General features: G+C 46.1%; 1 protein-coding gene across 1 annotated transcript; it reads left to right on the forward strand.

The window, feature by feature from the left end:
• The first annotated feature begins 2,657 nt into the window (after positions 1-2,657).
• On the forward strand, positions 2,658-13,019 carry PRDM14 (PR/SET domain 14). Its single transcript, XM_077808679.1, has 7 exons — positions 2,658-3,237; positions 3,555-3,611; positions 3,705-3,862; positions 4,191-4,461; positions 6,578-6,780; positions 9,530-9,631; positions 12,792-13,019. The coding sequence occupies exons 1-7, from the start codon at positions 2,658-2,660 to the stop codon at positions 13,017-13,019; spliced, it is 1,599 nt and encodes a 532-aa protein (XP_077664805.1).
• Positions 13,020-24,258: the final 11,239 nt, after the last annotated feature.

Raw genomic sequence — 24,258 nt, forward strand, 5'->3', positions numbered from 1 at the left:
TAAGTACCAGCGGGGCTGTGGTTAGAGAGGGAAACGCCGTTACATTGACCCTCGGGTTAGATCCAGACAAGGCAGGTCTAAGCTCACTTCGCCCTGGGCTCTGTCTGTTAGGGCGGGGGCTGGCCGGGCTCTGGGCTTTTCCTGACTGCCCCCAACAGCCGCCTTTGCTGGGCTCGGCTCCTTCCCCGGGTAGGACTGCAAGGTAAGTTTCCTTCCCTAGCGCACGTCGATTGTGGTTAACAGACAGGCTGGATGGAGATGGTCGTTCGAGGCAGGGACTCTGTCATTTTCCCCCCGTAAAGAGCCGTTGCATGTTCGTTATGTATTAAATAACCAGCCCGCCGTCCCCGTGGGCAGCTTGACCCGCACCGGCCAGTTCTCGCCGGAACAGCGGTGCTGGGAGCCAAACCAAAAGGCGTGAGTGAGGCCCCCGCGCGCTACAGTCATGCCAGGGACGCTCCAGGCGTTGGCATGCGGGGCTGGGTTTTCTGCTTTGCACTTGGTGGATCAACCAATAAAAAACCGAACCAAAATCCCCCTGGAAATGGATCTGCCTGGGTGACCCGTTATTGGTAGCCACTTGTGGCTCTTGGCAGTGCGCGACCCGCCATCATTCCGCTCGGGAGGCCGGCCGTGACTTTCCGCCTTTCCCCCTGCAGAATTTGTAAATAACCCTCAGCCCCATCAGCTTATAAACCTTCAGCGACCCCATTTCTTTATTTCTGGGGGGGCTCTGCGGAGGTGTGTTCTGCGCTTTCGGGAAGGTGACAGCCTGTCTGTCTCTCCCCCCTCCCCTGGCTCGGGCTGTGGCTTTCTCTGGCAGGCAGGTACTTGGAAGCGATACTGTGTTAAAGGGAGCTGCTCCCCGGTGGCACTAAAGAGGCGAGCTGATCTTTGGCCAATAGCTAGTGCTGGGCTGGGGTGGGGGTGGGGGAGAGGAGATGGGTCCCCTACCGTGTCCTTTAACACCATCTGCCTTGAACTGCCCACAGGCAGACCCAGCCTCCCGTGCCCTCCCGAAGCAGGCGGCGCCGATGGATACCACCGGGCAGGACAGAGCCCCGCGGCCCAGCTAGGGCAGCCACCGCTCGCCGGCGACAAGGGGCGAATCGGGACCACACTGGACCCTTGGACTAGAGAGTGAACCGAGGTGACCCAACTGCGTGAGTAGCAGCTCTTTTGCAAGCGCTAGTCCCCGCCGTCCGTCCCCCCCCCGCGGCCTCTCCCTGCCCGCTGGGGGCCCGGGCGCTCCAGATGTTTGCGGCAGCTGTGGGGTTGTGGAAGGCGCTGCTGTGGCTATTCCTAGCCCGGAGTGCGGTGGCTAGGGAGGTGCGGGTCGGACTCGGTCTCTTCTGCCATTGCCGGTGACCTCTCCCCCGACCCCGTGTTCTTTAATTCATGTGTCACGACCCCGGTTGGTTTCCCTTATTGGCCCCATTGATCCTGGTCATTAGGTCAGATTCATCGGCGCTGCCTGGGCTTCATCCTTCAGCCATTGTTAACTTGTTATCTGTCTATTAAAAATAAAGCCCTGGGAGAAGGAAGTTCCAGGGCCAGGGGTCTGTAGCCCTCTGGAGAGGGCCAGGGGTCTGTAACCCGGTTACAAACTAGCTGCTCTGGGCCCTCAAGCGGGACATGCCACTAGAAGTGTGTGGGGGAGGGGGGATCTGCTGGGGAAGGGCCCGGGGCTGGAGCCCCCAATGCAGCGCCCAGATCCCTGCCAGCTCTCGTTGGAGCAGGTCTCTAGCCCCGCCGGGGCTGCTCTGGACCCCGGGCTCTCTGCAGCGCTTCCCAATCAGGGTGAGAAGCACGATCCCCTTCCCTGAGGGCTGGCAGATTGTGTATGGAGGAGCCCCAGCCTGGCAGGGCTCCTGGTGGCGTTGGCGACCTGAGCGCAGATTCACCTGCCAGTCGGGCCGCTCTTCCCCACAGATTTCCCTTTCCCAGCCCCCCAGACATCCCCTGCCCCGTTTCGTGATCTTGATCTGGCTGAAGAGCCGCAGGGGTATGCGGCGGCCAGGGCAGGTTGCTCTTGGTGCTGCAGAGCCGGCCGGGCTGGAACCGCGAGGAAATGGGGCTGGTCGCCTTTGACTAGCGACTGTTCAGTGCCGTGGGCGGTGTCACTCCGGGGTCACCCCCAGTGCAGAGATCAGGCTCCGGGAGATCGGGGCCACCCTGAACAGGACCCCGCCTTCTCTCCTCTCCCCACCCCCTTTCCTCTCTTCTCCTGTCCCGTCTCCTCTGCCCCACCTGGCTCACTGAGGGCTGTTGGACAGGTAGATTTAACAGAAGCCCCTCCCCAGCGCCAGCCAGGGCGCCCCATGGGGTAGTTTCCCGGCTGGCTGGCCGGCCTAGGGCCTGCGGGGAGCGGCGCCCAGGCAGGGGCAAAGAAGCACCTAGATCAGCTGGCTCCCCTGCTGTGCGGGTCCTGGTGCGCGCCGGACCGGGCTGCGGGCGCTGGGTATTTCCCTTGCTCCGCAGACGGGGCGCCCGAGCAGCAGCCACGTGCCCCCCAAACCCCCGTGGAGGAAGGAGCCGGAGGCCCCAGTTATGAAGTGGCCTCTTCTTTCCCCCTAGGCCGGGCCGCTCCTTGTAACGAGGTGTCTCCCCTTCCCCCCAGGTGCCCTCCTCTCGCCGGCGGCTCCGCGGGCCCAGCCATGGCCCTGCTACTAGCCGGGGATCCTGCCTCCAAAGACCAGGCTTACGCGGGAGAGACCCTCAGGACCAGCCTGGGGGACATCGCCGCCTATTACCCGCCTCTGCTGCCCCCCGCCCAGTACCTGGAGGCCCTGGGGCGCCCTCCCGACCTCTTCCACCCGCTCAAGTCCCTGGGAAGGCTGCTGGCCACCTCCCCGCCTCTGGCCCCCTTCGGCTTCGCCACGATCCCGGCCTTCCTGACCCGGCCCTCGGCCCTGCAGGGCGAGCCGCTCTACAGCACCCCGCCCCTCGGCAGCAAGCGGCCGGCCCCGGCCCCCTGGCCCTCCTCCGGGCAGGCATCGCCCCGCAGCAGCCGGGCCCCGCCAGCGGGCCCCCCGGAACTGCCCAGCCAGCCGGGCGAGCTCTTCCCCGGCCCCGCCAGGAAGGGCCGAGCGGCGGCCGCGAGCCGGCCCAGCGCCCAGGCGGAGCCATGCCGCCCCTACGGCTTCAGCCAGGAGGATCTGCGCGCCGTGCTGTACGGGGCTGTGCGGGGCGCTCCGCACGCCGCCTCGGGGCTGCGGGTCCCCGCTGCCAGCCCGGGTAAGGCAGCCGCCCGGCGCGGTGTCGGGTACCCCGGGGGAGCGCATCCCATTGGCCCCTCCCTCGGTTTGCCGAGTCCAGCCCCCGCAGGCTGCTCGGCGCTTCGCGTGGACCCCAGCCCAAGGAAGGTGAACGCCTCTTGGGAGCCCGGAGCCCGGCCCGGCCGGCGGGGTCACCGCTCCCCGGGTGGTGCCCGGCCCTGCAAACGCCACATCTCAGCGCTCAGCCGGGCCGGGCTCCCCATCGCTGCTGCCCCGTGCAGTGGGTGTACAAAGGGCTCGCCTGGGCTAACCAGCGGGTTCCTGTTCTGTTCGCAGGAGATGCCGAGTCTCACGCTCCGCTGCTGGACAGAGAGTCCCTCCAGTTACCCGAAGGTAGGTGAGACCCCAGGGCTCAGGTGCATTGGGACGCGCTGGGCCGATCCCCTGACTAGACGGTCTGTATTTCTGGTTTCCTCTCCCCTCCAGGTTTGTCCGTGTTGCAGACGCTGCAAGGGGAACTTCTGCAGCTGGGGGTGTTCTGCAACCACCTCATCCCCAGGGGCGTCCGCTTCGGCCCTTTCCAGGGCAAAGTGGTCAACACCAGCGAGATCAAGATTTACGATGACAATTCCTTGATGTGGGAGGTAGATGGGCTCACCCCTGGGACATCACACTGGCTCGGTCGTTGCGTCGAAAGAAGGCTCTTTGTCTCCTTGCTACACGGGGTGGTGGTTTGGTCCTCAGCACGTGCAGAAACATATGGAAAGAAAATAATCAAAGCCCCGCTATAACCTTTCCACTGACTTGAATGAGGCGTCCCAAAGAGCAAGGACATGTTTCATGGCCCACATATAGGCTTTATACGTGCAGGGATCGGTGTCAATTGTGTACAAACGGGTTACACGGGGGAAGGTTTCTAACACCCGAAGTGCTAGGAAACCTGACTGGTTTCTTTCCCCATGTTTTATCCAGATTTTCGAAGATGGTCGCTTGAGCCATTTTATAGACGGGAAAGGAGCCTCCGGAAACTGGATGTCCTTAGTAAACTGTGCCAGGTTCCCAGAGGAGCAGAATTTGACAGCTATTCAGTGCCAAGGCCACATATTTTATGAAAGCTGCAAAGAAATCTTACCCAACCAGGAGCTGCTGGTGTGGTATGGAGACTGTTATCTGCAGTTCCTGGGCATCCCCATCAGTTTGAAAGGGGCGGCAGAAGGAAAGGGACCCCAGCAACAACCCGAAGGTCAGTGCCTGCACAGAGCCCTGTGGAAAGGGTTGTTATCATCGGCCTGTGGACCTGTACATTCTTTGTCAAAGTCAGTGATTATTTCGTTGTGGTTATAATCACACAGCTGATTGTGTTCTGAATGTTTCATTTCGCTTTTGCTTAGAACAAAACCATCTAAAGTGAGTTGCAAACCATTGCAGATTCCATTTGTGTAAGAATCTCTATGCCTATTTCCAGTTATTTTACATGCATTTCAATCTCCTGTAAAAAGAAAAGGAGTACTTGTGGCACCTTAGAGATAAATTGGTTAGTCTCTAGGGTGCCACAAGTCCTCCTTTTCTTTTTGCGAATACAGACTAACACGGCTGTTACTCTGAAATCTCCGGTAAATAAATTAAGCCCTTTTCAACCTTTTCAGGGGGTGACAAGTTCTGCGTCCAATTCTCTACAGGGCAGAAACTTTCTACACGATTTAGTTTAAATAGCCCCATTAGATTAAAGACCATTAAAAGTCTAGGAAAAGGATCCATCCTTCCACTCCTTCACTTATTTGTTGAGATCTTAAAATCCCGAGACAGAAATTCCCTGGAGGGGCTGAGAAGGCTGAATATTTATGACCAGGGTAGCTACCGGCTCTGCGCAAAACTGCTCTGTGTGAAGTTTGCAACCGACTCAGATCGCAAAACAGGGATACAAAACCAACAGCCAGCTCCCCAGACTTCACGCCGTTTACTTCGGGGTTGCAGTCTTAGTTTTAATTTGCTCTCGGAATTTGTATTGTGAACAAAAGATGTAATTTAGCACATAAAATTTCTACAAATGGTGATTTCTGCCCGCAGAGAACTTGGAAACTAAGTAACTCGTGGTTGGGGAATACGGTCCCGTTCTTAATCTATTTAAAATCAGTGGCAAAATTCCACCATTGGCTATAATCGGCCTGAATCAGAAAGGAAACCAGAAATACAGACGATATTTGCCTGCTTTAAACATTCTGGCTCGCTTGCCCACACACGTTATTACCGTTGTGATCTTAAGTTGTAATTTTCACATTCACGTTTTTCCTAAAGGGGGCAGACAGTTTGGAGTCCCAAATCCTTCACAGTAATCAGATGGTGCCGGGAAAGATGTGGTGTCAGAAAAGAAGCTGTCTTGTAGGGAAGACAGGATTCCAAAGCGAATAAATAAAAGAGATCAGTTTTAGGTAGCAACACTGTATTCTATAGAAAAAATGTTGCATTCATATATATACATATGTCAGAATGATACTGTATGAATGTATCAGGGAGACAGAATCACTGAAGAATGGTCCAGCTGACCGCAGCAAGAACAAAAGGAAGTGATTCTGTGGACCTGAGTATCTAGTTAAGGTTGTTTAACCCTGACAGAGGATTCCATTTTAAGGCTTGACTCAAGAATACTATTTTGGATTTGTAACCAGGGGAGGAATTGATACTGAAGTACTTTTGTCATAGGGAGGAAACCAAGGAAATTGTTAAGATCTGTTTAAAAGACAGTTGAAACTTTGAGTCTGAAAACAAAACCACACACTTGTGTAGTACATAATTTACATTACTTTTAAAACTTCAAGCAACATATGCAAAGTGATTTTTAAGTGGCAAATGAAACACACATTGCCAATATCAATATTAGTAAGTATATAACCAAATCGATTTATCCTGGGTGGGGGGCTGCTTTATGTTGCAAGAGTTCAAGTTTGCTTGGTCAGATATTAATGTGCAGTAGTTGTTTTACTTGGGGTGTGCATTCGGACAAGGAATGGAGATCTCCGTTTAGGGGTGAAAGCCTGACCCCATTGGAGTCAATGGCAAACGCCCAGTGGTTTCAGTGGGGCCAGGATTTCACTCAAGAAATATTTGTCTGCGCCACACTCTTGTAAATATGGTAAAATGTAAGACCACAAAAAGGAAATTCACGAAGGTGCTTAGCAGACTTCAATCTAGTTTGTAAACTCCATTGTATTTTTCTAATTATGTTGTAATTCTTGTTTAAAATTATTGTAATTCTAAAAAGCTACAATTGGGTTCCAGCTCTGAAAGACAATGACATTTGAAACTGACAGCTATTTACCTCGAAGTGTTTAAGTGACGGCACTTAACCTTGTGTTGCACAGAATCTGGCGAGAGTTACAAATGCGAGAGATGTGGAAAGGTATTTGCCTACAAATACTACAGAGACAAACATTTGAAATACACTCGCTGCGTAGATCAAGGAGACAGAAAATATCCTTGCCATCTTTGCAACCGATCGTTTGAAAAGAGAGACAGACTGAGGATCCATATTCTTCATGTCCATGAGAAACACAGACCTCACAAGGTAAGGATTGCATCTGTTTTGTTTTGTTGTGTTTTGTTCCCCTCTCCAAGTTTTCATCTCATACTCTGAGTGATGGTTCCTGTATGAAATCTAGGAGCAAAACCAAGGAATTGTCGTAGACTTCTCCATCCCAAATGACAGTTGTAAATTACAATCCCTCTGGGATGCTTAAATGCTGACATTTAAAGAACATGTACATCTTGAAAGCATATCACCTGCTGGTACAATTCATACCACACCATGAAAGTACCTGCAGCTTTCCACGGGGCTCCCATTACAATGTGAACTCACCCAATGCCCGGTTTGAAATGGACACGATCTGAAAGCAAAGTCAATGTCTTCCCAGTAAGACAAGCGGGAGGTGCATTTGGAGAGGACGAGACAAGGAAAATTGTGAACGGTGATTTTAGGTACCATGGCATGGAGATTTATTGATGAGTATAAAACATTTCACACTGTTAACATATAGAGCCCATGACGGTCAGAGTCTGAGGAAAGGTAGGACAAGGCTGCTTTGAATAGCATCCATCCTGTTATGGGAAGACGGGGGGGAGGGGGAGGGGTTCGTTGTATTTAATTTACAACCACGTATCCCTTTAAGGGTTACCAGGTTGTAAGCTGTTTTGCTGCATTTCTCTCTGAATTCCCAGCTCTGTTCCTCTAAAACCGCCCCTCTTGAGCAGAAGGGAGTTAAAAGTTTGATCTGGCACGGGCAGCTCTGCATCAAAACAATCTAGCAAGGCCGGTGCCGCTGGCTAGCCCGGGAGGGAGGAGGCTGCAGCCACAGCGAGAACTCCTGCAGCTCCGAAAGCCACAGGACAATGTTAACAGGAGTTCAGGGGTTTCTTTCTCTATGAGGCTGAGAGTTTTTCCCTTGCTGATTATATTTGTCCCAGTTAGCAAAGTCTGAGGGCTCAGGTTAGCGAGAGTGTCCGGCAGTTCACTTTCATTCCTACATTATCCTAAACCGTCATGGTGTAGTGGTTGTCTGAACTGTTGTCATGGGATATATCATAAGGTTAATTATTTGTCTGTTTGGAGACTGCGAGCAAGCAGCATGGAGGATTGCAGAGATGATCTTACCAGGAAACGGTCCATCCTCCTTTAGGAGGACGATAGCACCTATCTGTATCAACTCAGACAAACACTTCCTGACTCAGGGGCTTCCCACGATTGCTACGTGTTTGTATCCCATGAGACTCTAGCTGGCGCTTTGGGACTCTGCTTTCTCCTCATTTTAGCTAGATACTTTAAACAGGAAGGTGGCAACGGTTTAAATCTAAATATCTAGAATATTCTGTTATGGGAGCAAGTCTGTGTTGTGATATTTGGCTAGTCTCCACCAAATACCCTTCTGTAGCCATAGGCTTCTCTCAGATGCATTGGCAATGTAAAAACAAGGAATTTTCATAACTGCTCGGTCAGGATAACCTTCCAAATTTTGATGTGACACAACAGAATGATGTGTAATATTTCAACAACATCTCACTTTCATATGAGCTGAAACATCATCCTGACTATTTTATAGTTCCTCCTGAAATAAAGTGAACTTCCAGTGAAGTTTGTTCTAGCTAGATCAACAATATTTCAATGTAATAACAGTAATAGTATCACACTGATTTAGAAATAGGGATAAGAGATTTAGATTAAAATGTGAGTTTATTAAATAAGAGTTTTGGAATGTTGTGTCATACGGTTTTCTTTCTTTCTTTCTTTTGTATGCAATTCACATAAAATGTCTAAACAGAAATGTCTTTCTTTCTGTTTAGACATTTAATGTGAATTGCATACAGAAGAAAAATATTGAAAGCCAAAATCAGCAGAAGGAAAAATCCATTGTGCATAGACTTTACATTCAGTTAAGTCAGAGAATGTTTTTAATGCAAAATGAGACCATATATGGTTTAAAATTTCTAATTTATTTTTAAAAATTACTCTGGTCATCACCAATCCTGGCTGAGTTTATTTAATATTATGGATGAGAATTTCACTCAGGCAAATCATAACTGAAAATTACAATTCATGTTGAAGTCCATGCCAGTTTTTCAGTACACTTCAATAAGCTTTGAACACAGGCAGCTGCAGAAGATGCCCCACATTATTCAGATTATTACTTATTTTGTTAAAAGGAAGGCAGTGATCTTTCAGTTTACCTATGTGGGTGGGAATTCTGAAGACTGAATGCTCTTAGGATTGAGCCTTGGATAGTATAATGAAATTTATGAACACTTTTTTTAAAATATAAAAATAGTGTTTTTTCAAAAATGAAAAATTAAAAATATATTTTTTATTTCGTTGTGGTTTTTTTTAATGATAATATTTATTACCCCATTACCATTATTGAAATGGTGGCAGAAAAATGTTCACTTACCAAAAACACAGGTTTTGGCAAACAAGAAATGTCTATAATATTTTTGATTAAAATTTAATTTTAAAAAAATTGACCATTTTTGGAAAAATGTAAAATGGGTCAATTTTTAACCCCACAAAGTGGAAACAACTTGGAAATTGCCCATGCTTTTACATTTGTTTTTGACCAGCTCTAATAAATATACATTAAAACGTTTTGCCACTTATGAGTTAAATTGATTATATTTGTTAGATTTATAAGTGTGTGTGTGTGTATATGTGTGTGTGTGTGTGTGTGTCACACACACACCTCTCTATCATTTTCACCAGTTTTTGGCTTGTACTCTGACAGGAAATTCTTAGCTCTTGTGTGTCTGTGTTAACTTTGTTTTCCCTCTAGTGCTCAGTATGTGGGAAGAGTTTTTCTCAGTCCTCCAGCCTGAACAAACACATGAGGGTGCACTCCGGAGAGCGGCCCTACAAATGTGTGTACTGTAACAAGGTAAAGGAAAATCAAATCCTCTTAAGAGCTTGCTTTCTCCCATAGCTTACCTGTAGATTTTCAATACTGCACAGTGTGACCGGGTGCTTTTCTTTGTAGTTCTTTTTAATTATGTTTTCTATGTCAGGTACTATGAGCCTCTTTTTATAGGTTTTTCAAACTACCCAAAGAAATGAATCCACAAATTGGCGAAAATTATGACTTTGTTTACTTAATGAGAACTGCATTTAAAAAAGAAAGTGGAATGGTGTGGGAAGGATGGTCCTCTGGCTCGGGCCTCTTGAGAATGGGTTCAGTTCCCACTTCATCTACCTTGTGCCTCAGTTCTCCATCTGCAAAATGGAGTTAGTAATAGATCTTACCTCACAGGGGGAGGTATGAGGATGAAATCTATCAATGCTTGCGAGGGGCTGAGATACTATGGTGGATATCTAGATAGAAACATATGGTTTGAACCAATTCATGGGTCCTTATTGGCTCCCCTTCAGCATCAAGTAGTCCTTGAGCTTATTAGCACAACTTGATGAGTAAGATGCTCTTGGTCTGCTTCATGGGCCTGATCCTGCAACTCCAATTCATATGAATAATACCTACATTGAAGTCAGTAGGGCTATATGTGAGTAACAATTACTCACATGATTTAAGTTTTGTATGAGGCGTCTGTACACAGGCAGTTCTTTGAAAGAGCCAGTTAGAAAACATATGATGCATAGCTTTGTTTAAAAACCTCAGCTTCTAATACTGCTCCCGCTAATAATCTAACCACTTCCTTCCATGCCTTCCATGGCATCTCCCACCAATACAGTGCTGTCCACACCAGTGCTTCTGTCAGTGTAACTTACGTCACTCGTGGTGTGTTTTTTTCTCACCCCTGAGCAATATAAGTTACACCGACAAAAGTGGTAGTGTAGACATAGCCCTAGTCTGATCTGCCAACAAGAGGCTCCCTGGGACTCCTTTTGGGACTGCCAGAGCTCAGTGCTGAAAGAAGTCCAATGCTACACAGAAGGATCTATTCTCTCACTCTGGTAGAAGCCCTGCCACCTGTACTCATGACCAGCAAACTGAGGATGAAATTTCACTTCACACAAGAGGTTGGGGTGCCAATGTCTGGGAGAGCAAAACACAGACAAAAGGAGTTTTGTAGCTGCAGCGGGAGACAGTCAGACCTCTGCACCCGTTGGCAACAATTTGTATACAAAAGTAACTTCTCATTAAAAGCATATCAAGCATTTCAGCTGAGACTTCTGCATTGACTGTAAACCACTGACAGGATAGACTGTCCCCGCGCATCCTGAGTCTTAGCAATGTTCATGTAACAGCTACCTTTCAACCCAGACCCAGTTCTGCACAGATCACTAGTTCTCATATTGTAGGATGCAGTTCTTCCAGGGAGCTACCAGTAGATTTCTGAGGCGGTGCAAGTCTCTCTTTGTAATTCTCTACCATTCCAGAACATTAGTTGCTCCTCCTAAACACTCATAATTTCTCTTGCCTCCCCTAACCTACTACTCCTGCTCCAAAGTAACCTTGCTTTTTCTGGCTCAGCCGGTGCAGCTGCAGCGTTCATAGAATCATAGAATATCAGGGTTGGAAGGGACCTCAGGAGGTCATCTAGTCCAACCCCCTGCTCAAAGCAGGACCAACACCAACTAAATCATCCCAGCTAGGGCTTTGTCAAGCCGGGGCTTAAAAACCGCTAAGGGGATGGAGATTCCACAGCCTCCCTAGGTAACCCATTCCAGTGCTTCACCACCCTCCTAGTGAAATAGTGTTTCCTAATATCCAACCTAGACCTCCCCTGCTGCAGACGAGGAAAGTGAGGCATGGAGAAATTCAGTAACTTGCTCAAGGTGACAGTGGAAGCCTATGGCAGAGACTGAGGCAGAATTGAGGTTACCTGACACCCAGTCCTGTTCCTTTACAACAAGACCCTTCCTCCTTTCTCTTTATAATATATACCCCCAAGTTCCTTTGCACTCTGAGTATCGAATCAAATGATCTAGAGGTGCAGCTCTGCTTGGAAAGCAATGGCTGTTGGTGGTTAGGTGAAGAAGGGATTTGTGGGTAATGCAGCTACACCGATTTATAGCACCTGAGGAGATAGCCAATATTTTTCTTGTGGGTGGGTGAAAGGGTAGTTATTTGTTATGTTCAGTTGATTCTGCTGGTCTGTTAGAAGTGCTCCCCTGCTGTTAGTTGCTTGTCCACATGCCCTGTTTGGATGCGTGAGGCACTATTTGCTGTATGTTAAGGAGGACAACTAAGATCTCATTCGAGCAGAAAACAGCAGTGTTGCCTTTTCCCACCAACCTCCATGAAGAATAGTGGTCGGGTGGGACAATGTGTAAATATGCTGAAGGCATGTTCCGTGAGTACGGAGAGAGAGCAGGGTTGGGAGCTGTTTCCTTCAAGGAAAGGAGTAAGGAATGTTGGGTGGTGGAGAAGGAACAAAATTAATTTGCCTAAGAAAAAAAAGAGAAAAATGAGCCCCCTTCGTTCTAGTCTGCTGAATTCCGACCCTGGATATGTGAGTACCAAAAAGGCAGCGTTAGTTGTGGTTACACAATCATTTCTTTCCTTTTATGAATTTAAATGACTCCCTTTACAGAAATACAAACTAGATTTCTTTTCTGTGGGTTACGTTCTTGAAAACAAATACTGGAACAAGAGAACTGGGGTAAAACCCCCCAGTGTCTAATAAACACACAGCTAATTAAAGACATTATTGACCTGACCCAGCCTCCTTTGACACATGGAAAATACATGCTGGTGTCTTCCGGTCAGAAATGTTTTCATTGTAACTGGTGAGCCGGATTTTCCTCCCACACAAGTGTAAGGAGTCCACTGACTTTTGGTGGCATTAGCTCTGACCTATGCTCACTGGGGTAGGGGACATGGGAATCAGCCCCTGAGAGTCCTGCTTCTATGGCTTCATTTCTGAATGAGCAGAATAATCTAAGGGCTGTACCAGCAATGGAGATTCTGTTGCCCTTCTGATGGGGAACAGATTGACTGATGCTTCAGTATAATGCTAACCTTCCTATGTATGTCTTCAGTGCTGGGCGGGGGTGGAGCCTTTAGGAGATTGTTTTCTAGACAATTGTCTAACCGCTTTTAAACTCTTTTCTCCCCCCCTCCATGCCGACCTCCTCGTCAGGCGTTCACAGCCTCCAGCATCCTGCGCACTCACATCCGCCAGCACTCGGGAGAGAAGCCCTTCAAGTGTAGACACTGCGGCAAAGCCTTTGCCTCCCATGCGGCTCACGACAGCCACGTGCGGCGCACACACAGCAAGGACAAAGGCTGCACTTGCGCTGTGTGCGGCAAGAACTTCCTGGAGCAGGAGGAATTCCGATTCCATATGAAGTTCCACGCTGCTCTTTAGCCAGCAGTCCCGCGTTTGGAGCTGCATGTAGCTGTGTTTGGTGTGTATGTTTCAGAAGGTGAAATTCATCCTTGTGCTGGAGACGAGCCCGGGGCCTAGGCATCATTCACATCCCCTCATGGATGGCTTGAGTGGTGCCTTGGCCTTGTGCTGGGACCCCCACAGCGGTGCATGTCCCCTCAGATAAATGTCTCTTACGTGAGTGTCACCATGAATGTTTTTGTGCTTCCAATGTGATGTCTCCATGGACTGTCCAGAATGATGTGCAGAAACTCCTTTGGCTGTGTTGTTATGAGGTGCATTTTGTAAAACAGTGTAGTCCATGTTTACTTTTGGGGCTCCACCCCAGTGCTGAAGCTTATTTTCCCCTATTAGCTGGTTATTATTTTATGAAGTGTATAGTTCCGGCCATTTTAATACACATTTAAGGCACAAGTCTATTTTTGTGAATGAATGTGAGCTGGCTGTGATGTGTATTGCATGTTCAAGTAGGGCATGTGTTTCTGGCCATTTAATTCCATATTCAGTGACATATTGGCTGAGAAAAACACTGGGGACATCCTGTTGGGGCTAGACCATTCCATGTAGGGTCAGAGTGGAGCCCACATACCCCAGTGGGAGCAGTAGGACGCAATCTGCTTCAGGAAGGTAGAGCCCAAACATGTAAAGGGTGCGTGCTTGGTACAAAATAGTGGTGGGTTAGAGCACTGTGGCCACCCAGCTCTGCTGGCCACCCAGCTCTGTGGCCACCCAACCCCTGCAGGCTGGGGATGGAGCTATGGTTCTGCCTCCTTTCCATCTCATTAGGGGAGTAGAGTGGAAGCAGGCCCCTAGCTTCCCAGATTATGGGGGCTGCAATTCTGTTGGCTCTTCTATGAGTCAGTCATATAACTAGGAAAAGGCTGCATACAGCCTCTGCTTTGTGCAGCCGGGTAGGGCATGTCTACACAGCAACTAGACACCCACAGGCCGACTCCTGGGGGGCTGTTTCATTGCTGTGTAGAGTTTTGGTCTTGGGTTGGAGCCCGAGCTCTGGGAACCTCTCATCTTGCAGAGCCTTGAAGTCTAACCAGCAATGGAACAGGCCTGCAGCCCGACCCCTGCAAGCTCGAGTCATCTGGCACAGGCCAGCTGCGACTTTTTCTTTGCGGTGTAGATATACCCAGAAGGGCCAGGCACAGTCTGGCTGCAGTTCTTTTATGTGAGTACTTTTCCCTTGTCTGTATGGCATAGAAATATTCTAGTGCATCAGACCATGTCAAGGCAGGTAGCATCTGTGAAAGTCTTTACCTCTCGTGTTGTTCTGTATAGGGATCACTTGGATCCTGACACTGAAATCTGTATCCTTTTATACTTTCTCATAATGCTTACTGCATTATTATTATGGTGCTGCTATTGGGTGCTTGGTTTTGTTTTTTTAGTGTAATTCAGGTAAAACAGAGTTTATAAAAACCCAATTCTGCTACTTTAGCAGAGTCCCCATCTCCATTATGGCAACAGGCATATTGGTCTAAATATAAGCTCTGAAGTACATGATGGGCCTAGGAATTCTTGATGATGTTAGTTTTGAGATATATGCACTGAGGGTCAAATCCCACAAACTCTCTGCTTGCAGGATTCACACTGGAGTAAATGGGAGTTCCACATCCTGAGTGAAGACCTGATCCTCCATTTCCTATTGAGGTTTCTTCAATCCGTCATTGATTTTTCTTAAGCAAAATTGAAGCCTTTGTTTCTATAACTCTAAATGACCTCCAGGGGAGCTGTTGGGTGCTGTTAAAAAGCCCACTTATTTCGGCAGCTAAGTATCGATTTAGGATATTTATTTCAGGCTCCTATTTTTGAAAATCTTGGCCTTGTGTGTGTGTGTGTTTCTTTTATTCCTTTTCATCCATCTTGAAACTAAAGAAGGGCCCAAACTAAAACCCGAGATCTTTTCCCTTACTACTTCTTAGGTGTGTTGCAAATCTGACTCTGGATCCTGATTTGAGTTTTACCAATGGCCTGTTTTATAGCAGACTGAACCAATCACTCTTGATTAAAAAGTTAGATTCCAAACTTTGGAGAGTCCAAAATCCAGATTATGCAGCCACATAAAGTGAAATCCAAAATCCTAACAGAATTTTTTTTCTCTCTTAAACACACAGGGTGAAATCCAATCTGGTGTAGAGGCTCAGCAAAAGGCGTATGCACTAAGTATGTCCTGCTTGAAGTTGGGGCGGGGACACCTAATTGGTGCAGCGGCCTTGGGGTAGCCCTTTGCACCAGTATGAATTTCACCCAGAGATTACCTGTGACTGGGGAGCTGTGATTCTTTCTTTTACTTTTTAAAGAAAAACAAAGAGAATTGAAACATCTGTTTAAAAACCTCTTCCCAGCCCAGTAAGGATTTACATGGACTTTACACGCAAATAATGGAGAAAGATGCATCACATTTTGAGCCTACAAACCTTGACAGTGTCCTTTTAAATATGTCACAGAGCTAGAAAAATGTTGCTTGCATGTTTCATTACACTAGCCAAATAATATGTATATACTGATTTGCACTAATATTTCTATTTATTGTTGCACACTCATGGGTTTTCATGGATAAAAAACTTGCAAGGAATATTTATAAAATGATTTAATTGTAAATGAAATATTTAGGTTCAGCATTAGTTAATATGTAGGCAATATAGGCAATAAAGTATATATGTGTAGGGGAAAGTGGATGAAGGTTTTGTTTGTTTTGGAATATTTTGCACATATTTTGGTACCAAAGAGTCTTATAGCATAGAAAGGACATGTTAAGAGTCTGAATTTCTAAGTGCTGAACTGATGAAATTCCCTCCCATGCAGACAGCCAGCACGGAGCTCATACATTACTCAAGTCATGCTGAAGTATAGTTAGGGGGCTTATATGGGACTTCACTTGCTGGCCCTCTGCACAGAGGTGATTTTCACCCTTGTAGAGAATTCACATTCACAAAAATGGGAGTTTGGTGTGTGAAGACCTTGTTGGTTCAGGCCCTTAATTAACTCAGGATTCTATGAAATCATCAGCTACCTCAACAATGAACCAAATGTGTCTGACTTACTAAGAATTAACTAGAAGTGCTGTGAAATGCATACAGATGGTTTCCCAAGTAGGTAACGCTCCTCATTGCACATATGTGAGGATTATTTATGGAACTGTGGTGCCACATTGTTTGTAGTCCTTTAGTTATATGTACTTTCCTCTGGTAGAAAGTTACACTTCGTACGAAAACACAAGCCGTGGTTTGGAAACTCTGTGTGAGGGGTTTCACGTTTGCTTCTGATTGTAGGTATCCTGTTTGTTATATTGCATTTTGAGCCTGTAAATCTTCGTGTTTATGTTAATTGTTAAGAATGCTACTGTGAGATTAATGCAGAAGGCACTCACACAAAATAAATGCTATGAGGTTCTGGCTTTTAGGAGAGGGCTGGAGAGTTTTTCTGGTCCATTGGTTCTACACGTATTTACATTCTAATTCCTTATACAGAAATGTAAAATGAAGCAATTGACATCTTGGCAAACTCAGCTAAATGCATCTTGAGTGTAAATCACACAGCTCCTAAATACAGCTGGAGCAACTGGTCTCTGTGCTGGGAATTAAGGGCTGGCTTGATGGCAGTTGACTTCAGTGGGAGGTGAGGCTGCCCAGTGCTTTCCAGGAATGGGCCTAAATGGGTATGCATGAGTTCTGGCCTCTGAATTATGGATCCAGCTCACTCCCACTTGTGAATAGTGCGATGATCCCTGGCTTATGCCAGTAAAAGCCTTTTGCCATGCCAAATATAAACATGTGTGGAGAATCCCAATTCTACCTGCAATTCCCATCACACAGCACCTGAAATGTGACCGTCTCTGGGATGGAGGGTGGCAACCGACCAGCACACTACACAACAGTGGAGAAAGGAAATAAAGCCGCGTGACTCTGCAGAAGACAGCAAACATGAAAGCAGCTTGAATTGCTCCCTGAGTCTGAGGGTGGGCCAGTGCTGTTAGTTCTTCGTCTCTGCCAGGGGAAGTAAGCATGTGCACGTGCCTTGGGGTTCCTGCAGCATAAAGCAGGAGAAAGATGTGGTTTATATTAAGGAATGCTCCTTTGACCTTCTGTAGTCTATGGATGTCCTGTTTGTGGCCAGTGTGCTAATGCTTCCTTCTAGAGGATTTAAATTGTAGAAGAACGTTTGCCCCTTCTGTTAAAATGCTGCCAGGAGCCTGGCAAATGAATAGCCCCAGACGGCTCAGCTGCGAATGGGATTTCATGTCCACGTATTGGGGGTGGGGAGGTTGTGCTCAGGGAGGGGTGCGCTGCACTTTTTCATCTGGCATATTCTCTGAAGGATTGCTTCCTGTAAATGTAGCAAGGCACCGCCATTAAAGCAGCTGTGCTGTTTGTCCAATTTAAGGGAGAATATTCATGACAAAGCTAATCGTAAAGTCTCAGGATCCTTCCTCCTGGGATTAGCCCAGCTGTTAGATCCCTTTGCACCAAATAATTAAATTCTCCTGCTAGCCATATCTGAGGTAATACATAAAACACAGCACTTCTATCCAGCTGCCTTCACAGAAACTAGGAGGAATCTTTGGTTAACATACAAAATTGTATGTTACAGATCCTAGAGGAGGTTTGCAGGGAGTTCTCTGGGACCAGGTTTTGGGCCAAATACTGTAGCATCCTTTTAGCTCAGGCGAAATGACCATGGGACTTGCCTTATCACACACAGCTTGTGGTGGTCTGCCATTTTTTGCCATGTCTGGGAAGAGAAGTGCCTGAAAATGGGAGGGGTAAGTCAAGTCATCATGATAAATCTAACCTTTGAGAAACTAATTGATTTAAGTGCTTTGCTTTATCTGTGTAAAGGTATTTTAAATGTTAAATAGGAGGTGATCTAAATAGAAACCAGAGGGTGATGGCAATCTCAGCCCTTTCCTTGGGTTTCAGGGGCAGGGGTGTGTATAACCTCTGAAAAGGCACATTGTGAATGACAATAGAGAGACTACAACAATAAGATGGTCCTAAAGCTCTGCCTGACAAGTGCAACAAAACAAAAGCCACTCCAGTGACATCTGCTGCCCTTTGGCTGTGTCCAGCATGCTACCAAATGTTCAAATGCTTTTTTTCTCCTTCAAAGCACTATCCTGTTGTATTCAGTGGGGGAATGAGTGAAAGACTAGGCAGTTAAGTACCGTGGAAAGCAGCTTAGTGAATTACAGATAATGCAGCAAACAAATATTGATTAAGCCAAACTGTTCATTAAACAAGGGAAATCATTTTACCTAGGGGGCCCGAGTGTGGGGTGTTCTCTCCACCTGACAAGATTCTCTGAAATCTCCTGTTTAGCCCTACAAACGCTTTGAAACTTTCTCTCTTACAAACTTGCTAACTAACTCTCTCTATCACACACACACACACAAAATTTCACCCACCCTGCCCAGCAGCAAATACAGGGGCAGTGGGAGACATACAACTGGTTTCCTATTGCTCTGCTGGTAGAGCAGCCTCAGGGCTGACAGTCCAAATCTGCATTTCCATAGAGACTTGAACAAACCATCTAAGTCCTCCATTCAGCTGTCATCCATGTACCAAGACAAAACAATTTATTTGGAGATCTTTCCCCCAATGCTCTCATAAGTGACCATGGGAAAGTAAAGAGACAAGGTGGGCGAGGTGATAGCTTTTATTTGATTAGCTCACCCACCTTGTCTTGCTAATATTCTGGGACCAACACAGCTACAACTACACTGCATACATGGAAAAGTAAGGCATGAAATCACTGGCACATACTCAGGTGGAAACCTTCTACAAGGAAGAGAAATCAGGCTACAGATCCAGTGGGAAATGTCCCAAGTGTTATTCTGATGCCTGATTCAAAACCTGATTGTTGCTTTTAGAACAACCAACTCCCACAGTAACAAATAGGTACCCACTGTGTTTCTTCTACACCGGATTCCATGGCATTCCGATCACAGTGATCAGTGCAATACGGAAACTATGGATTAGATTAAATATGGAAAATATGGATTAGATTAAATACATTTAGTCTTCCCTCCCTGCTCTGCTTCTCCTCTGCCCACCCTCCCAGAAGCCAGTGTTAAAAACACAGAATTGGAGAAAGAGATGTTGATCCTCTAACCCCTTCCTGCTCCTGGCAGAGTCAGTACCAGACATTGCACTATGGAACCCCAGGCAGCCCCTGGTGTAATGGTGAAAACCCAGGACTGGAACTCAGGAGACGTAGGCTCTGTTACTGTCTGGGTTGTGTCACCTTGAGTAAGCCACTTAGGCCAAGGTTTTAAAAAGTGATGTTGGGTGTCCAGCATAAGAAGACATCTTAAAGGGGACTGATCGTCAAAGGGTAGGTGCCCAATACTTTCTGACAAAGGCCACTTAGAGGTGAGTCAGGTTGGGCACCCTCAATTTGAGGTATGCAGAATCACTTGAATTCTTTTCACTTTTCAGTTCCTCAGTAATACGGAGCAATAATACATAGCCCCTGTTTATACCAAGTTTCTTTGCACTAGTGTAGCTACTTCAATTTAGACACACTGGTGGGAACCCCGAATGTAGCTGCGTGGGACACAGGCTTGTATTCCTGAGACTTACTCCAGTTTATCTCAGTAATTTGCCCAAGTAAATCACACAGGTACTAGCCCCATCTTGCACCAGATTAACCCAGCTACAATGTGGGGGTCGAAACAGCATCCCTACAAACATGAAAAAATCTTCGGTCTTGCCAGTGCCTAGGGTCTGAGCGCCATCGGGCAGGGACTGTATCTGCCTACAGGTTTGTACAGCGCCTAGTACAGTGGGTCCCCTATTCTGACTGGCAATGGTGGATACTGCTGTAATATTAAATTTTCGTGCTGATCCTGTTTACCCTGCGGGGACTAGTAGGACATCATTCAAGTGCATGTGAAGCCTTTAAGATTCTGAATGGAAGGTTTCAGAGTAACAGCCGTGTTAGTCTGTATTCGCAAAAAGAAAAGGAGTACTTGTGGCACCTTAGAGACGAACCAATTTATTTGAGCATAAGCTTTCGTGAGCTCACAAGTGAGCTGTAGCTCACGAAAGCTTATGCTCAAATAAATTGATTAGTCTCTAAGGTGCCACAAGTACTCCTTTTCTGAATGGAAGGTGTTAGAGAGGTACAAAATATATCATCACCATGCTGCAAAGGGGACAGGGAGAGAAAGCCATTCTCTGTGGCCTTCAGCTGACTTCAGAGGTTTTCAGACTTGTCAGTAGAGATGCAGGAGCTAGAAAAACACATTTCATGGATAAAAAAATAAAATCTAAATTAACCTTTTAGTAGTAGAGAACATTTCCTCCGTCTATGTCAACTTACTGGATTTATTGCCACTATTGTATTTAACTGGGCCTACTTTTAAGTATCTCTCTAGAACTAGGGTCACTGTAAACATTAAAATCAATATTAAGCCAAAGAGGAAATGACCCCAGATTATAGTCAAACAATAGATCCAATTCAAAGATATGATCTCTTAGGTGACTTCAGGATAGCAACCCCCCCGAGAGAGACTGGGCTGAACTCATGCTGAGTGTAATCCCAGTGAAGTCAATGGAGTTGCCCCAAGGTGATATTGACCCAATACATCTCTGTGATTTGCTGTACAGGGCAGCAGACAAGACACCAGGCCTTTTGGCAGGGTGCTAAGCACTGTACTCTGTGTGGGTTTAAGGGAGTCTGGCCTTTTTGCCTTACTTCCTCCCATCTGCTCCCAATGCTGACTGGGGAATGATGACACTCCCTGGAGACAACGTGTTTGACCCACAGACTCTCTCTAAGTGGCTACCTGTCAGTTTCCATTTCAGCCCCACCTTACTGTTTACAAGAGTGCTGACCACTAGCTGACATATTACCTGTATTGATTCTCTAATAGCTGTCAAGGTGGAGAGAAAGACTATTCTAAGACAAGCTCTGAGCTCTTAGCTGAGTGGGATCATAAACGCCCCATTAAAGGTTTCATTCAATAACAATCTTTACTAAAGTAAATGGACATCAGTGGCCTCCCCCTCAAACCCCCTAATGCAAGGGCCATTATAAAATGGGAAAGCAGCCCTGAAGCAGCCTGATTGCTGCAGTATCAGTTTCAACAACATTTTCCAATGATTCCTTTAATGAAAAGCTGATGTTTTTTTCAGGGCCCTGAACCACCAAGGAAATGAGCAAAGCATCCATTCATCTTTTAGAGCTCGCCAGTTCTCCATACAGCTTATTTTGGCAACCACATCTGTCAATATGTAATTACAGTTTATAAATGTAGCTCTGGGTAAGAAAGCTGGGTAGCAGCTTTAGCTGTAGTAGTAAATATTTATATTAGAGTTGCAGCCAAAGACCCCAGTCAGGATTAGTGCCTCATTGTGCTGGGCGCTGCACAAACCCAGGGAAAAGACAATCTCTCCCCTGAAGGGTTTGCATCCTTCTCTAATATGCATCTGCATTAAAAATATAGACACGGGGCCCGTGCTGGTCTAACTCTGCTCCCTCTGAAGTCAGTTAAGCAGGCAGACCAGTGCTGAGTGCTTTTGAGCCCAGTGCATGGTGAGCCTGGTGTTGCCACTGACTGCCATGAGCTTTGGCTCAGCCCCACTCTGAAACTGTATGTAAAGATGATTATATTTATAAGGCCATGTCCACACTACCAAAACTTAAGTCGCTCCGGGGTGTGAAAAAACACACCCCTGAGCGACATAAGTTTTGCTGGCACAAGTAATAGTGTGCACAGCGTTATGTGGGCGGGACAGCTTCTCCCACCAACATAGTTACCGCCGCTCACTGAGGTGGTTTTATTATGTCGATGGGAGAGCTCTCTCCCCTTGGCATTGAGCAGCTACACGAGCAGTCTTACAGCGGTGCAGCTGCATCCGTACAGCTGTGCTGCCAGAAACTCACTAATGTAGGCATGACTTTGGTCAGGGCTAGATTTTCCCTTAGCGCCCTCCGATGCGTGTAAGCATTAAGCTCTTTCCTTTCCTTGTCAGTTTGAAAAAGATGTAAGAATCCTCTGAACAAAACTGTATCTGATGTAGAGTTACCTGTCTGAAGACCACACAGGGGAAATGTCCACAGTGAAAATTAGGTATGAAAAAAACACATGGCAGAATTCATGCTCCACAGGGGAAATTTCCTGGAAGGGAGACATTCACATTTTTTACTCATTGACTTGCATCCCTACATCTCAGCTGTGCTCCTGCAATTGATGCTGTAGGTTTAAATCAGGGATAGGCAACCTATGGCATGTGTGCCAAAGGTGGCACGCGAGCTGATTTTCAGTGGCCCTCACGCTGCCCGGGTCCTGGCCACCGGTTCGGGGAGGGCTCTGCATTTTAATTTAATTTTAAATGAAGCTTCTTAAACATTTTAAAAACCTTATTTACTTTATGTACAGCAATAGTTTAGTAAATAATTAAAGACTTATAGAAAGAGACCTTCTAAAAACATTAAAATGTATTACTGGCACACAAAACCTTAAATTAGAGTGAATCAATGAGGACTCGGCACACCACTTCTGAAAGGTTGCTGACCCCTGGTTTAAATAATAAAAAATATAAAGGCCTGGGTGGGGTTCACACCCAAGGAACTAGAAGAGATTCTCCTTGTTTGGTTTTCTTTGTGGAGGATAGTTGTCCCAGGATATTTGTGAAACAAGGGGGATGAGGGAATATCTTTTATTGTACCAATGTCTGTCTGTTGGGGAGAGAGACAAGCTTTTGAGCTACACAGAGCTCTTCTTAGGAAATTTGACTCTTTCACCAACAGAAGTTGGTCCAATAAAAGATATTACCTCACCCACCTTGGTTTTCTTATAGCAGAAGAAGGAAGGAGACCTTGCAAAGAGCAGGTGCCAGCTAAGGATCCTTTTAGAAGGATTGGGGGAATATCAGAGATTGAGGGGAAAGAAATCCGGCATGTGAATAAAGATTTTTTTCCAAGTGAAACTAAGCCACACACTATCAAAAAAGTTGACTAAATTGTCAGCCTCAGGAAGTTGCATTCTGAGATTAAATCTGGGATAGAAAGATTCTGCTCAGACTTCGTTTTTAAGTTCCTTTTGTATTTCTATCTGTCTGTGATATTCAGCACCTTATTATTGTATTTCACACAAAGGGTTAACTTTCTTTTACGTGGCTTATATTCCTGTTAGCAAGCGACTTGGTGCTGGTTAAAGCGAGTGATTCACAATGGATATTTATTCAAGAGTTGTAGCTGATCCTTTTTTGTTTTTGTAACTGTAAGGCACAAGCAGTGGGCCTTCAGTGACAAAAACCGTACAGCTTTTACGGCATTGATTGATTCAGTCTAGAGGGAACAGTTTTGGCTGGAATGTAATTATGATAAAAGGGTTCTATGGGAGGTTTAAGGAACAGAAAGTTTCTCCTGTGGATGAGGAAGCATTGTTTAATTTTCGAAGCAGATTCAGACTGTAAGGATAACTAAAATAACTGTTAATGTTTTATATCGCCTCAAACCGTCTGTGCTTTTGATCAATGGCACTTCAGTTTAATTATGTCTGTTGTGTGGATGAACTATACCCTTGTTTTTTCATTAAAAGCAATAATAAGAAAATCAAAAGTGTTATAAAGGTCTTTTAAGCTTTACCTGTTTTCTCTCTTTTGAATCTGTGGTTTTGGGCCCAATCTTTTGGAAGCAAGAGAATTTCATTCATTTAGTACAAACTGTAAATTTCCGGTTCTGAAGTAGTATTAAAACATGTGGGATTTAAGACAGAAAATGTTAACTTGTAATTTTGTAATATGATTTTTCTACAAAAAATCAAGTGCACCTCTACTTGGCTCTGTGATACTCAAATTAGACTAGATACTAATATGTAGGCTGCCACAAAGTTACAACCAGAGTGTTAAAATCAAAGTGAAATCATTCAAAGACCCTCCTATTTGCTTCTATTTTAATCCACAGTGTCCTATGTGTTGCATTGATAATCCCTTACTATGTGTTACATTTAGTCAGTGTTTTGCATGTATACTTGCCACTCCTACCAGAGTATAAATGAAGGTATGATTTACATCTTGTGATATAACCGGTATGCATATGTTAAATAAAAACGTCTTGGAAGATTCAGGACTCGGAGGGTGGTCCTGTGGTAAACCAGGCGATATTGACTGACTATTACAGAAAACAGATACCAGAGCTAATAATTATTTTCATACCTGATGTTATTTCTGTCCTTGAGCGCTTTAATGTTGTAAAA

Source organism: Eretmochelys imbricata, chromosome 2 (genome assembly GCF_965152235.1).
Source record: "Eretmochelys imbricata isolate rEreImb1 chromosome 2, rEreImb1.hap1, whole genome shotgun sequence".
NCBI classification, from domain to species: Eukaryota; Metazoa; Chordata; order Testudines; family Cheloniidae; genus Eretmochelys; species Eretmochelys imbricata.

Excerpts from the sequence above, each read along its gene's own strand:
- PRDM14 (XM_077808679.1), top strand. The coding sequence starts at position 2,658 with ATGGCCCTGCTACTAGCCGGGGATCCTGCCTCCAAAGACCAGGCTTAC. Across the intron at positions 3,863-4,190 it reads ACAATTCCTTGATGTGGGAG|ATTTTCGAAGATGGTCGCTT; the intron begins GTAGATGGGCTC and ends TGTTTTATCCAG. Across the intron at positions 4,462-6,577 it reads ACCCCAGCAACAACCCGAAG|AATCTGGCGAGAGTTACAAA; the intron begins GTCAGTGCCTGC and ends TGTGTTGCACAG.